The sequence below is a fragment of the Rutidosis leptorrhynchoides genome, chromosome 1 (genome assembly GCF_046630445.1).
Source record: "Rutidosis leptorrhynchoides isolate AG116_Rl617_1_P2 chromosome 1, CSIRO_AGI_Rlap_v1, whole genome shotgun sequence".
NCBI lineage: Eukaryota > Viridiplantae > Streptophyta > Magnoliopsida > Asterales > Asteraceae > Rutidosis > Rutidosis leptorrhynchoides.
The window spans coordinates 697,706,479-697,722,476 of NC_092333.1; the positions used below are offsets into that span (position 1 = coordinate 697,706,479).

The 15,998-nt window shown below is 41.2% G+C and overlaps 1 protein-coding gene across 1 annotated transcript; it reads left to right on the forward strand.

Moving 5' to 3' along the window:
- The first annotated feature begins 380 nt into the window (after window positions 1–380).
- LOC139853140 (uncharacterized) lies at window positions 381–1,767 on the forward strand. Its single transcript, XM_071842519.1, has 2 exons — window positions 381–1,301; window positions 1,726–1,767. The coding sequence occupies exons 1-2, from the start codon at window positions 381–383 to the stop codon at window positions 1,765–1,767; spliced, it is 963 nt and encodes a 320-aa protein (XP_071698620.1).
- Window positions 1,768–15,998: the final 14,231 nt, after the last annotated feature.

A 15,998-nucleotide genomic window follows, 5' to 3' on the forward strand; every position in this document is an offset into this window, starting at 1 on the left:
AGTGTTGATAGCGGACAGAGGACAGGTACGCACTATAAAAATTAAATATAACTAATCAATAGGTATTTAAATTTATATAATCATGATGTGCGAACAGGTGCAAATGCATGTGTATTTTGTTAGCAAAGCTTTGACAGGGAGCGAATTAAACTATCCTGCAATCGAAAAACTATTTTATGCACTCGTGCATACGGCTAGACACTTGCGAAGATATTTCCAAGTGCACCCAATAAGGGTCCTAACAGATCAGCCGATAAAGCAGGTATGACAAACAACTATTTGCTGTCAACAAACACAAAATTGCTTGATAAGTTCTAGCAAGTTCACATTCGCTAATACTTGTTGAGCAGGTGCTATACAAACCAGAAAATTCTGGTCGCATGGCCAAATGGGCTATTGAATTGGGAGAGCATGAAATAAGTTTCTCACCACGAAGTGCGGTAAAAGGACAAGTCCTAGCAGATTATCTGGCTGAAACAGCCGGAGATATCGAAGTCTCGCATGAGTCGAAAAAAATACCACCTCTGCCCGAACAGCTGTGGGAAATACACATGGATGGGGCTTGTGGTCCAGAAGGCACAGGAGCAGGAATAGTCCTAAAAAGTCCAGAAGGAGAAGAGTACACTTTCGTACTACGATTCAGCTTCCCTGTCACAAATAATGAAGCCGAATATGAGGCATTGTTATATGGGATGCGGGTAGCAAAACATCTGGAGGTTAAAGAACTGTCAGTATATGTTGATTCGCAGTTGGTTGCAAACCAATTTAGCAAAGCACATGATGAATCAATGCAAAAATACTTGAAGCTAGTGCAAGAGTTAGCAGTTGACTTCGATTTATTCCAGATAACTCAGGTTTCGAGGACGCTGAATAAAAAAGCGGATGTGCTAAGAAACTTAGCCGCATTGACATTCAGTCATTTTAAGAAAGAAATTTGGGTTGAGGAAGTTAAAGTAAAATCTATTGAAGAAGACAGTGTTTCGGCTGCGGTTGAAGAAGAAGAGCGGAGTTGGATGACACCAATAATAGAATTACTAACCAAAGGTACGTTGCCGATAGATTTAAGTGAAGCAAGAAAGATTAAGATGAAAGCACCAATGTATCTGTTAGACAAGGGAGTCCTATACAGAAAGTCTTTTCTGGGGCCTCATTTGCGGTGTCTCAATCCAACTCAAGCGGAGTCAATCATACGGGAAGTACATGAAGGAATGTGCGCTCTGCATTCGGGGCACAAAACAGTTGCGTCCAAAATAATGCGGCTCAGATATTACTGGCCGTCAATGTACAGAGATGCCGCAGAGGTAATACGCAAGTGTCAATCGTGTCAACTTCATGCACCGGTAAGCAAGGCTCCGCGACATCCTATGATACCGGTCGCGTCTCCATGGCCGTTTTGTAAATGGGCAATCGACATAGTGGGGCCATTCCCCGCAGGACCAGGGGGTGTAAAATTTCTGGTAGTGGCCATTGATTATTTCACGAAATGGGTAAAGGCCAAACCGCTAAAGACAATTTCGGGCAAGAAAATTCGAAATTTTGTATGGGAAAACATCGTCTGTCGGTTTAGAATACCAAATGAAATAGTAAGCGACAATGGTACGCAGTTTGAGGGAAATCCATTTAGTGACTGGTGCCAGGAGTTGAATATAAAATAAACGTTTACATCAGTCGCACACCCTCAGGAAAATGGTCAGTGTGAGGTTACGAATCGGGATATCGTTTTAGGAATCAAAGCAAGGCTGGGATTGTGTCGAAGGGGTTGGATAGACGAATTGCCTAACGTTTTGTGGGCGCACCGCACAACTCCGAAGGGCGCAACTAATGAAACACCCTTTAGTCTGGTGTACGGGTCCGAGGCTGTAATACCCACTGAAATAAATGTGCCAACCATGCGCATAACATCCTTCGATGAAAGTAGCAACAACGAAGAACTGCGTGAAAATCTAAACTTTGTTGAAGAACGCAGAGAAATGGCAGCAATAAAAGAAGCAATCAACAAACAAAGAATCGCAAGCTACTATAATAAGCGCGTCCAACCATTATCTTTCCAATTGGATGATCTGGTGTGGTGAAAAAACGAAGCAAGCAGCGCAGAGGATACGGGTAAGCTTGGACCTAAGTGGGAAGGACCTTACAAGGTTATTGGCGTAAACGATACAGGGGCGTATCGACTAGCAAGTTTGGATGGAAGAGCAATAAAGCACACTTGGCATGCGCAGACACTAAAACGGTGCTACATATGAAAAACTGCAGAGGGACTGATCACCCCACATAGCTGTTTAAAGTTTTTATTATGTGAATTTTTCATTTTCCATTGTAAACATGACAACTAAGTGCTGGTCAAAAGACATGTTTGAAATAAATTGAATTGTGCAATTTAAGTCAATAACTTGTGTATTTTTTACATTTGTTGATTGCATGCCCCTTAAGCTACACAGGGACATACTCCGAGTCTCAAGTCGCATAGTTTAGTTTGGTTACTAATACTATTTTTAATGGTGACAGTAGTAAAACATTGGTTTGTTTCAAACGCTTGTACACCGTGCAAGATGGAGACTTGCACAGTCTAGACTATAAATTACAAGTTTGGTTACTTGTTTAAATAACCCGGGCATTGGCGTGGCCGGAAGACTCTTGAGTATAGACATTGGTTTGTCTATAGTACGGGTAATTTGCATTGGATTGTATACGCGTACATACTTATAATTTGTTTTATAAATGTCTTGAGTATAAACTTATAAGCATTGGTTTACTTACTTTTGCGTACAACATTGGATTGTTGACGCAAGAATAAAAAGATCATGAAATGATTGAAGGGTCGCTCTCGTCATGAAATCGTGGCATTTATTCTACATACGAGTTATTGAATGCATCATATTGTAACAAATCATTATAACCGCCATTTTGATTTCGTAAAAACACAATAAATGCACCTTAACCAAAAAAGTCATCAAAATTATATTCAATCAAAATATAGCATATTACAGTTGGAGAATATTAAAATCAACCGCTTAGCATAAAAGTGGGACAAACACCAAAATTTGACCTAATATATGTCAATATACGCTATAAGCTAATAAAACAAAAAGGGTGGCAATTGGCGAGAACTTTTGCCCTACACTAAGGAGAGTATGCCATCCTCGTACGCAGCGATCAGACGCATACTCCGCTGTAAACATAAAAAGAAAATATATTATAGGGATGCGAAACCTCCGAGACTGCAAGGCCCATCCCTCGCTGGCAAAAAATAAGCCACCATGGATGGTAATAAGTAACCAACCAAGGTATCTTAACAAACTCAGTCGAGTTTTTCAGAAATTATCTCCTGAGAGGAGATGCTGGGATCATTGATAAGAACTTCTAGACGGGGGATTGAAATATGTTGGAGTTGGGAACAAGCTTCATCACACTTTTCTTTGGCTCTATCAACAAGCAACTCAGCAATATTGGGGGGAATTACTGGAGGTACGCACATCTCCCGACAAATGACATTCCAAAACAAGGTCCGCTCATAGGCACGAGCAGCGACCATCGCTGCACCAAAACGTTGCTCGACCGCTTTGCAGTCGAGAGCGTGTTGGACAATTATCGGAATGCCCTGACGGAGAATGTCATATTGCGCTTTTATAACACCGTGTTTTGCACCCCAGGACTCCGCTAAAGCTCTCATTCAAAAACGCGACATGGCTCTCTGCCTCTTTAAGCTTTGCAGAAAGAGCCCGCAATCTCAGACTCCATGCATGCCTTCTCAGCCATGTGCTGATCTTCCTCCTGATGCTTCTTGAACATCATCACATTAATTCGCTCCTCCGCTTACTTGTACGCAGTTACAGTAACCGCAAGTTGAGCAGTGAGTTTGGCATTTTCCTGTTGTAGTGTAGTCTCTGTGGGTGATGGCTGAGGTGGATGTGCAAGCGCAGTAGATTTAAGCTGCAAGCGGTTGAGATCTTTTACAAAATTGAATAATGTTGTTTGCGTGTCCATATATAGTTCCTCGGTGGGAGAAAGTGAAGAAAGCTTCTGAATCAATGACTGGGGGGCACACGATTGTAGGAAAGAAAACTGTTGGGAAAATGCTGGTAGAGAAACCTTCAGAAGTTCATCGATATTCGGAATTAGTTGAGAAAAATCTTCCGGGTTGGGGCACGCACGCTTTGATGGATGAGCTGAACTGCTTGGACCTGCAAAAGCAATAAACATGGTGTATAAATATCATAACGTCACAAGTAAACTGAACGGTCGTCGGATGAAATTCATACCTTCGTCGGGTAAGCTTTTTTGGTTACACAACCATCTTGAACCAGGCGTATGGTACAATGACGGTAGAAAATCTGACCAGCTGGCTGGTAAACTTGACTGGTTACCAGAGTCGATGGTTGGGTTTGGCGTGTACGATTCCAACTTCATCAGCAGCGACAATAGTCAAAACAACGATTTAGAAAAATTTATGGCTACGGTTACATTATGCAAAAGCGTAAAAGTATAAGATATACCTTTTTTAAGTATTGGCGGAGAAGATGAATTGGGAAGATTGTCTTGTAAAGGAAAAAGATTGTGAGATGCGAAAAAGCCAAAAGGCTATTTATAGAGAAAATTTGAGAGTTAAAAGGCGACGCGGGTATAATGACAGCCGTACACGTGTATCAATCTCAAGTTAATTACCTTGTTAAGAGGTCCAGTGCACGTTAGCATCAACAGGCGGTTGCATAATTACAATCATTACCTTTTCGGTAAACAGTGACAGTTGTCACCTCGGGTGCAGGAATTGCAGCCGAAAAGACATGTTGGTGACTGCACGCATACATTGCATTTAATGCTAATACAGTATCCGGTTACGCAAATATATTTAAATAACCTCACAAACTGTCCGGTTACATTTGAAATCCGACTAGGAATCATATTGGCACTATTAAGTATGCTTATCTGATTTAAAGAAATTGTTAAGAGTCATTGTGTATCCATTTTTTTTTGCTAGTTCGACGTCATACACTATATTTCATTGTATATAACATCGAACTGGGGGACTTAATGATACGCATATCCACAAGGTTGTGCGGATGCACATCTAAGGCATTAAATCACACACAAAGGCATACATTACGGGTATAGTCGCACGCTATGTGCCTATACCATCTGGTGCAAGTTTGTATACTTGCATAAGGGTCCGGTACATTCTAGAAGAGTGTACAGTATAATCAAGTCGGATTCTCTTCCTTAAATAATGAAAGTTAGTTAAGGATGAGATTGCATTTAATTAGGGAAAAGATTCTACCGAAACCCTAATTCGTGAGCCTATAAATACATAGCTCATAAACCCTAAAAACATATACGTTCACTTGTTTACTCATACGTAAACTACAGCATACAAATCTCTATCGTACAAATAAAGCTTCTTACGATCTCTAAAGACTTTCAGGTATGTATTGAACTATAAAACCTTCATGTCTTTGGGCCACTCAACCTCGTATGCTAGGTTGTTGGTGGACTCTCAAATCGGCCACCCTGTCGGAATCAAAACGATACTGATGAGGGTTATCCACGACTAAGCGTCGGAGGTTCAAATATTGTTAGCCCTTAAACCCCTTTTATGCACTCAAGCGTAGGTTCACCTTGACCCCGTGAAAATATGCTTGATCATCCATGTTTCTATTGTTCACCCTCTTGCGATCAAAAAGATCCTTGCTTTCGAATACATGTGCAAGGCATATGGTGGCCAACCTTCTGTTGACTTATTTCATTGCTTCTATCAAACTGGTGATGCTGGGAATTGGGTTACAATTTCCAAGCGTCGTAAGAAGAGAGGTAGTCTGGACGATACTCCTATGTGCTTTGCTTCTTCCATCCCTGATGTAAGGAATTGGAAAAATTCCTTTGCCTATGTCAAGAAATCTTTTTTCTCTCCAGACAAGTTTCCCAATGTTGTTGATAGCAGGTGGGCTGTTGTTCCTAAGTAGTATAATGATCATGTTCCTGAGGATGCTAAAAATGACCCCCTCTTCAGTAGGATTTTTCGTCATCCTATTATACCCTCTACTCTTCCAGATTCTCTCTTTTTTAAGCTCGGAATGGCACCTTCATGGGAGAGAGGCAAAGCTATTCCTGTGTACTTGTATGGGGAAAAGGGTAGGTTTTGGTTACCTTAGACTTCATTTTCTGTTAAACCTTTTCTTTTATCTCTCTGACAGTGTTTGCTTTTGCAGAGATGTCTTTGTGAAATGTTATCAAGTCCTTTGGGGTGAAACAGATGACTGAAGTTGTTCGTGCTACTACTGTGGTTAAGGAGCTTGGTTCTCCTTCTTGCTCTAGTTTTATGTAGGTTGACAGTAAACCAGAGAAAGCAGCTGAATCTAGTGCTCCCAAAAGGTTGCTTCAGAGCACGAGCCTATTGACGTGGATGCAGAGCTTAATGTGTCTAAGTGTATCCCTATTAGGGCATCTAGGCGTCAGAAGGCTTCTAGGAAGAGGAAAGAGTTATTTCTGGTTCTCCCTTGAAAAAAGCTAAGTTCGCCCACCGAGACGAGGATACTGATGACGAGACTCCTGTTGAAGGTTCTGGTGACAATGTTCTCTCAGGTACCTTCTTTTATTCATGTTTTCTGTTTGAACCATGCTTTGATCTCATATATATATCTTTTTATATCTGTAGGTGATATTCCTGATGTCCCTTCTTTGGAAGCTTATTACGATGTGTTCAATGAAATGGTTCCTTTTGAATTCGAAGATGCTTTTGTGAACACTCCCAAGCTCATTGACGTGTATACTGCTCAATGTTATCGATCTGTTGTTTATAACCACCTCGTCCTTTCCCGTTTGAAACAGAAGTCTGGTGATGTTGTGTGTTTAGAGAAAAAGGTCGAGGAGCTTAGGGATGTCAATGCTTCTTCCAAAGAGTCTATAAAGAAACTCCAGGAGTGATTGTTGTTGAACACGTCATGGGAAGAGGAGGTGAAGTCAGCCAAGAGTGAGATTTTGAGTATGCAGGAGAAACAGAAGCTAGATGAAAAGAAGATTGCTGACTTGGAGGAACAGAATAGGGTCCTTCATCAAGAAACAAAAGATGCCACTACAGCTTTATCAAATCAGAAGAGGAGATTTGATGGTTTTAGGTCAGATTACTCTAATGTGATCACCCAGGTTATTCCACATGTCTGCGGACAGGTTATTCGTAGCAAGGAGTTGAGCATGCTTGTTGGTGATGTTGTTCATGCTAGTAAGTAGGAGGAGAGGTGTAAGTTTTTTGTTGAGCTATCCAAGCAGGGCAAGCTTGAACTTAGCAGCTATCCGGAATACACAGACCAAGCTTCTGCTCTTGTCGATGCTGCATATGCTCGTTTTGTCAATGCTGAACTCAACTATTTTGCCTCTGTCACTGCTCATTCTGATGCTAAGCCTGAGGAACTTCTTGCTTTGGTTGTAGAGGAATGATCGTTGTGGGTGATTTGTCTTTTGATCCTGTTTTGCTATGATGATCTTTATGCCAACTACTTTATGTTTAATACAAGTTTACCAGGTCTGCGTACCTGTTGATTTGAGGCTTTGTTGCCCGTGATCAATTTGTATTTCATATTTTGAGGGTTGTCATGCCCTACTATGTATTGTTACTTTGTATCTTATGTTAGCTTTTAAGACAAAGCAGGTCACGCTTTGAGCTTTTTGGTTATCTTGTGGTTGTCTAGGTGTGACCTTGATGTACAATATATGTGCACTATTTTTACTTGGAGTTTTTGAAATAGCTAAGGCATGCCTCTTGAGACACTCTTTACTTATTTCGATTATAAGTAGCATTCCTCTTAGGGATGCTTTTACAATAGCTTCGGTACACCTCTTGGGTTACCTCTTGCATACTGCTTTAGTATAAGAAGCATTCCTCTTGGGAATACTCTGCAATAGCTTCGGTATACCTCTTGGGTTACCTCTTGCATATTGCATAAGTATAAGAAGTATTCCTCTTGGGAATACTCCGCAATAGCTTCGGTATACCTCTTGGATTACCTCTTGCATATTGCTTAAGTATAAGAAGTATTCCTCTTGAGAATACTCTGCAATAGCTTTAGTATACCTCTTGGGTTACCTCTTGCATACTGCTTTAGTATAAGAAGTATTCCTCTTGGGAATACTCCGCAATAGCTTCGGTATACCTCTTGGGTTACCTCTTGCATATTGCTTAAGTATAAGAAGTATTCCTCTTGGGAATACTTCGCAATAGCTTCGGTATACCTCTTGGGTTACTAATATTGCTCGATATCTTCATATATATCTATCGCAATATCATAATAAATGCTCTCGAATCAAGGATAGTTAAGGCGGTTTCTACAAGTAATACACAAAGGTATGTAAATTGTATCGGAAAGTGTTTTATAAAGAGTTTTGATGAATTATGACCGTTCTATAAGTTGTGATATCATTATAGTTTATCCCGATACAAGTTAGAGTCAAATTAGAGCTCTAAAATGATAAAACAAAGCTTCAGATATGTTGGACTCCGTCCAAAATGATTGGGACTCCGTCCAAATTAAGGGAGATTATGAATAAACGAGACAGTGACCAGCAGTTCAACTGGATGCTGTTCAAGGAAGTGGGACGTCGTCCAGCTATTCACCACTGAACACCGTCCAATAACTGGGACGTCGTCCAGACCTTTACAACTGGACGCCGTCCAGTATCTGGGACGTCAGTAGTAGGTTTCAGCCTACTTTTGACTTTTGACCCACTTTAACCACTTTAAAAGAAGATGATTGAGAGGCCAGTTAGAGATATGATCAGGTCAGTTCTAGAGACGATTTTAGGAGCATTTTTGGAGAACTCCAAGCTCTTTCAAGTGGTCTAACATCCAAGAATCAAGATTCAAATCTTTCTCAATCCAAGATTCATTCTTCTAGTAGGTTGATTTCTTGTTCTCAAACAATGAATTCTTCTTATCATTTGATTGCTGTTTTGTTTGTTAAAATGATTGTTGGCTAATTCCATAATGTTTGTCTAGATTAATAACCAAAGTATTGGATGTAAACTTATTAATTATACGTATTATGTGTGATAGTTTTAAGCTTGAATCAAGAACATGCTTATTGAAGTTAAAAATCATTTGTATCTAGTTAATTGATATGTTGTTGATAAAGAGAACTCTTGTTGATTTATCATATTGATTTACAATCAACTTGTCTTAGATTGATTGTTTACTAAACCGGACCAAGGGGGTAAATTAGATTCAAATTATTAGACGATATAGGGATGAATTGTATGCAACGAACGTTTGTACAATTGTTGATAACTATGAACATAGAAGTCAAGTTTCAACCCTTAGAACTAGCTAAGTTATCAGATTACAAATACAAGAACTATAGTGAAAAGGGAACCCTTGATCTTGTAATTGTGTTTGCGTATTTACTAAAGAGAACTCTTGGTGAATCTAATAGGTAACTTACACACATAATCATTCAATCGGGCCTTAATAACAAAACATACATCCAATACCGAGGGTAAAAGATCTAGATGAACATTTCATCTCTTTGATCTAAATCAAACTATCTTACTTGCTTTATTTACAATTTTTTAAAACCAAAAATACCAAAAACATTTCTTTTACTTGTAAACTAGAACTTGTCTTGATTAGCCCATCGTTAAAGGGAAAAATTAAAATATCTTGTACCTTTAGTTTCATTTACTTAGTTAATCATAATATAGTTTCTAATTGTAGTTTGACTCATACAACTGTCCTTGGAATGATACACGAACTAAACCATTATCTATACTACTACATGATCGGGTACACTGCCCGTAGTTGTGTAATAGTTCTATTAACCGGTGTTTTTCCTAATATAAATTATATACCTGATTTCGTACATCAGTTACCTCTTGCATACTGCTTTAGTATAAGAAGTATTCCTCTTGGGAATACTCCGCAATAGCTTTGGTATACCTCTTGGGTTACCTCTTGGATATTGCTTAAGTATAAGAAGTATTCCTCTTGGGAATACTCCGCATTCCTCTTGGGAATACTTCTCAATAGCTTCGGTATACCTCTTGGGTTACCTCTTGCATATTGCTTAAGTATAAGAAGTATTCCTCTTGGGAATACTCTGCAATAGCTTCGATATACCTCTTGGGTTACCTCTTGCATATTACTTAAGTATAAGAAGTATTCCTCTTGAGAATACTTCGCAATAGTTTCGGTATACCTCTTGGGTTACCTTTTGCATATTGCTTAAGTATAAGAAGTATTCCTCTTGGGAATACTCCGCAATAGCTTCAGTATACCTCTTGGGTTACCTCTTGCATATTTCTTAAGTATAAGAAGTATTCCTCTTTGGAATACTCCGCAATAGCTTCGGTATGCCTCTTGGGTTACCTCTTGCATATTGCTTAAGTATAAGAAGTATTACGGCATCATTACACTAGTCTTGGTGTTTCCAAAAGATAGTAGGATTGCATTTCAAGTTTCTTGTGGTAGGAATCGTATAAGTTTCAACTACCCATTACAAATTTTTCCTACTCGGGTATAACTAAAGCCTGGAAATAGAACTTTTGTAAATTTACCCCATTCCAGGTTCTTGGGACCTGTTTTCCTTCCGTAGTTTCAAGCTTGTATGAGCCATTTCCAAATGCTTCGGAGATTATGTATGGGCCTTCCCAAGTTGGACCCATTTTCCCTTCATATTCTACTTTACTGGTGCTGTTGAGTCAGTCCCCGACCTTGTACACCGACAGTTTGACTCGTTTGTTGTAGTACTTCTTAATGGTTTTCTTGTAGACTGCCTCTCGAATTAGTGCAGCTTCCCTTCATTCTTCAATGAGATCAAGGTTAAGATAAAGGTTTTTCTCATTTTCTTCAAGGTCTGCGGTTCTGTTAGTTAATACTTGTATTTCAGCAGGCAGCACAGCCTCAGTACCGTATACTAAGCTATAGGGGGTTTCTCCGTTACTCCTTTTTGGTGTGGTTCGGTGAGCCCATAGAACTAGGGGGAGCTCTTCCATCCACCCTTAGTGGCATTTCCCTATTAGTCACCTCAACCTGTCCATTCCCTTGTGGGTGGTAAACAGAGGTAAAGGTTTGCTTTATTTGTAGCCTTTCACAAAACCCCTGGAAGATGCCTTCGGCGAATTGTTTCCCATTATCTGAAACGATCTCTTGGGGTATCCCAAACCGACATACGATATGTTCCCAAACAAACTTCTCTATGTGTTTCCCGGTCGTCGTACTTAGTGGTTTTGCTTCTGCCCACTTTGTGAAGTAGTATATGGCTACTACCAACCATTTGTAGCCTTCGGGTGCTTAGGTAAGTGGACCTACTATATCTATACCCTATTTTGAGAAAGGCTATGCCGAAAGGATCGATATCAATTCTTGCTTTGGCTGCTTTTAAACTTTGGCATGGATTTGACATAGCTCACATGTTCGTAAAAGTGTGACCGTATCTTCGTGCATTGTCTGCCAATAGTACCACATCCTTAGTATTTTTGCCACGATTAACCTTTGCCCGGAGTGAAGCCCGCATATACCTTCATGCATTTCTCTGATGATCATCGAGGCTTGATTTGTTCCAATGCATCGGAGCCACGGAGTGAGGAAGGATTTCGGTATAGTGCTCCGTTCATTATTTTGTACGACGGTGCTTTGATCCGAACCTTTCGGGCCTCCTTCTTATTTTCGGTTAGAATTCTGAGCTCCAAGTATTCTTTCAGAGGCTTCATTCAAGTGTTTTCTTCCTTCGTGATCAAGTCATGCACTTCTTTTACCTCGATGGACCTTTTTTCTAAGACCTCAACAAATACTTCTTTTGCTAAGTGAGCGAAGGTGATGGAGGCTAATTTACTTAAAGTATCTGCTTTCTTGTTTTGACTCCTTCTTACATGTTCGATGGTGAAGCTTCTGAAGCTTTCTATTAATTCTCTGACCTTTGAAAAGTAGAGTTGTATGGTGTGTTGTCTTGCTTCGAAGGCACCTAGAACCTGATTGGCTACGAGTTGGGAATCTACGAAAGCTTGAAGATGCTCGATTTTCATTTCTTTGGCTATCCTAAGTCCGGCGAGTAGAGCTTCATATTCTGCTTCGTTGTTAGTTGTGTTAAATTCGAAGCGAAGTGCATATGTGAACTCTTGCCCCTCAGGGTTAATTAACATTAGCCCTGCACGTGAACCATCAGAGCTGGAAGCTCCATCAGTGAACAGCTTCCATTCCTTTGTTTCAGCAGAAGGAGCGATAATTTGTGCGAAGGTAGAGTCACTTTCTTTGTTTGTCTCCGTTGTTTCTGCCATGAAGTCTGCTAGTACTTGGGCTTTGATCAAGTGACGATCTTGGAAATCGATGTCGTGTTCTCCTAGTTTGATGGCCCGTTTGGCTATTCGGCCCGACTTTTCTGGCTTCATAAGTACCTGTCTAATCTGCTTATTAGTTAACACAATAATTGGATAAGCCTGAAAGTAGCTTCGAAGTTTCCTGGCAGTGTGAACTAAGGCGAGTGTGAGCTTTTCGAGCTCTGGTAGTTAACTTCTGCACCTTGGAGAACCCGACAGACGAAGTATATTGGAACCTATATCTTTTTCTCGTTCTGCTACAAGTACCGCGTTGATGCATTCCTTGGAGGTTGCTAGGTAGAGACATAGTGTTTCCCCTGGCTTTGGAGATGTGAGAGTTGGAAGGTTGGCTACGTGTGCTTTCATATCTACGAAGGCTTGCTCCGCTTCCTCTGTCCATACTATTTTTTTTGCCCCCAAACATCCTTTTAGAACTTTAAGGAAAGGTAGCTATTTCTCGGCCCCTCTGGAGAGGAAACAGCTTAGTGATGCTAACTTTCCATTTAAACTCTGCATTTCTTTAACCGTGGTTAGGGTTTTAAGTTCCTGTAGCTTATCCACTTTCTTCGGCTTTGCTAAGATTCCTTTCTTTGTGATGTAATACCCCAAGAACCTTCCTTCTTCCACCCCGAAGGAACAATTTTTTGGATTGAGCTTCATGTTGACTGTCCTAAGGGTGTTGAAGGTTTCTTAAATGTCTTTCAATAAAGTTCATTCCTCGGCACTCTTGATTACCATATCAACGACATAAGCCTTTAAGTTTCTTCCGAGCTGCTTATGGAAGACCTTATCGATGAGCCTTTGATATGTAGCTTCGGTGTTTTTTAGTCCGAAAAGTATCTTTTTGTAGCAATAGATCCCCTTGCTTGTGAATAATGATGTCTTTTCTTCATCCCCTTCGGCCATTTTAATCTAGTGGTAACCTTTGTAGGCGTCGAGAAAACACTTATATTTATATCCGGTTAAGGATTCTACCTTCCAATCAATTTCTGGCAGAGGGTAGCAATCCTTCGGACAAGCTTTGTTGATGTTCGTAAAATCAACACACATTCTCCAACCTCCGTCTAAATTCTTTACCATAACCGGGTTTGTAACCCAGGTAGGGTATTTGGCTTCTCGAATTATACCAGCTTGGAGCAATTCCTCTACTTCTTTACAAGCGGCCTCATACCTTTCATTAGCAAGGTTTCTTTTCTTTTGGTATACCGGTTCTAGGTGCTTGTATTCGTTAAGCTTGTGCTCAGTGGAGAACATTGTTCCTTCGATATTGAGTGTCCGAGGGATGCCAGTCATATCTTCGTATTCCCAAGCGAAGATGTCAATATTTTCCTGTAGCAACTTACGAAGCTTCTTTTTTTTTCTGAAGGTAGGGAAGCTCCGATGGTCACTAGTTGCTCCGGGAACAGAGGGATGATGAAGATTTTCTCTTCCTCTGGATCCTCCTCCCTTGTTTCAAGGATGCATTCCCCTGGTCTTTCCTCTGTTTCCCTGATGACCATGATTACCTTTTCCCGATTATAAGTTGAGGCTAGGGTACCGATCCCTTCGGGTGTGTAGAATTTTACCAACTGGTGCACAGTGGACACAATTATTCCCATCTTCATCATGTCCACCCTTCCTAACAAAATGTTATGCTGTGAGGTGGATCGGACTACTACGAAATCAAGCGTTTCTGTCCTGGATAACGGTGGTTCTCCGATGGTGAAATCAAGATCTATCTCTCCGATAGGCCAACATCTTTCTCCGGAGAATCCGACCAGGGGTACTCTTGAAGCAGTGTTCGTACATGATGTCACACGCGCTCCCACTATCTAAGTAGACTCGGTGCACGTTTCTCTCTGAGATTCGACCATTGACCGTGACAGGCTTTTCAGATGGAGTGATTGTATTGAGTGTTGGGAAGTAGATCTCTTCCCGATCTATCACCCCACTTTGTCCCTCCTTTTTGTAAGTTCTTAGCTTTTCAACGGCGAAGCATTCTGCTACTGTCAATATGGCATTGTCTGTGTTTGGCCTTTTTTCTTCGGGTTTGGCTTCTTGCTTTGGTACCTTCGTGTTATGTATGCCCTTTACCAGATGTGACAATTTCCCGGATCTAACGGCCTCCTCTATGGCTTGCCTTAGCTGTATGCAGTCGTATGTTTCATGCCCGAAGTCATTGTGGAAGTCACAAAATTTGCTTTAATCTCTCAACTTGCCCTTGTTGTTAAACTTTGGCGGAGTTTTGAAAGCTTGGGCGGCTCTTTCTGTAGCGAGGATTTCCTTGGGCGAATTTATCAAAGTCCCGAGGATACTGGAGGTATTTTCTCTCCTGTAGGGAGAGAATCTGTTTCGCTCATTCTTCCTTCCGGGTTTATCTTCGCGGTGACTTGCCTTCTCCTTTTGTTTGAAGTTCTGCGATTCTTCGTATACGAAGCTGTTGGCGGTATCCTTCGCGTCTAACCAAACATACGTCTTGTCTAGTAAAGCTTCGTATGTGTCTGGGAGATCTCGGCTAAGATGCTCTACCATCGCTCGAGTCCTGCAGCCGTACAAGAGTCCCGAGATTCTTTGTGACTCTGGGAGTCCTGGGATCTGTTGGGTTTCATCCGTATACCGGCTAAGAAAAGCTCTCGAAGCTTCGTTGTCTTTCTACTTGATGTTGTGGGCAGCAATGTAGTTCTCCTTGTGCTTCTTTTGTTGGCTGAATTTTGACCTAAAAAGTCGTTTAAGATCCTCAAAACTTGAGATAGAATCTTTCGCCAAGGAGTCAAACCAGATCCTTGCATCGCTTTTGAGCACATATGAGAATGCATGGCAAGCTACGGCCATGTCCCATCTCGACATTCGAGCTACGCCTTCGAAAATGTTTATGAAATCGTCAGGGTCATCCTTTCCCTCATAATATCCCAGGTGGGAAGGTATCTTCATTCCTATAGGTAGCAGGTGGTTTTGTATCGATGATATGAAGGGAGTTTTCTGGCTTTTCCAGGACTGATCCATGCATCCGCCAGCGTTGGTGTTAGCTTCGTGGTGGAGGTTGTTTACCATGGGGAGACTTCCAGTGTACACATTCTGGTAGGGTAAACCTACCCATTGATTCACTCCGTTCCATACTTGTGACCCCGTAGGTAACGAAGCATTCTGATAATTTATCACAGGGATCATTCCTGCGGTTGGCAAGACATCGCTGGTGTTCGGCAGGCTTTGCGAAAACATGGGGATAGGACTCCCGAAGGTATACTGTTGTACCACCGGTCTTTCGGGATTGCTCAACGGGATGCTGGTGGTAATCATTGACTGAGCCGGCTGAGAGAGCATCAACTGAGGGGTGATATTTGGTGGGATTTCTGGTTGCGAGATGATAGGTTGGCTGGCAAGGGGAAGATTTCCTGCTGGCCTCGCCTCCATCTCCATTTCTTCGTCGACATCTTCACTGTCATACGTGAGGATTTTTCGACTGTGCAGGTGCCCTTTTTCTCATAACTTTTTAATGACGGTGCGTATATTATCATAGTTGTTGAGTATGAAGGTTTTTTTGGTTAACGGTGGTGGTTCAGAATCACTCCGATCCGTGATTATCGGCATAGCAGGAGTGACTGGTGTTCGTGTCCCAGTTTCGTGTTGGTTAGCTCCTAATGGCAAGGAGAAACCGGATGGTGGGTGATCAGGATCTGCCATGATCTTGTGTTTTTCTCAAACAAAGTGAATATTCATGTGGAGTCCCA

Coding starts and splice junctions, on each gene's coding strand:
- LOC139853140 (XM_071842519.1), top strand. CDS start 381: ATGGCCAAATGGGCTATTGAATTGGGAGAGCATGAAATAAGTTTCTCA. Junction 1,302..1,725: donor TGTACAGAGATGCCGCAGAG/GTAATACGCAAG, acceptor ATATCGTTTTAG/GAATCAAAGCAAGGCTGGGA.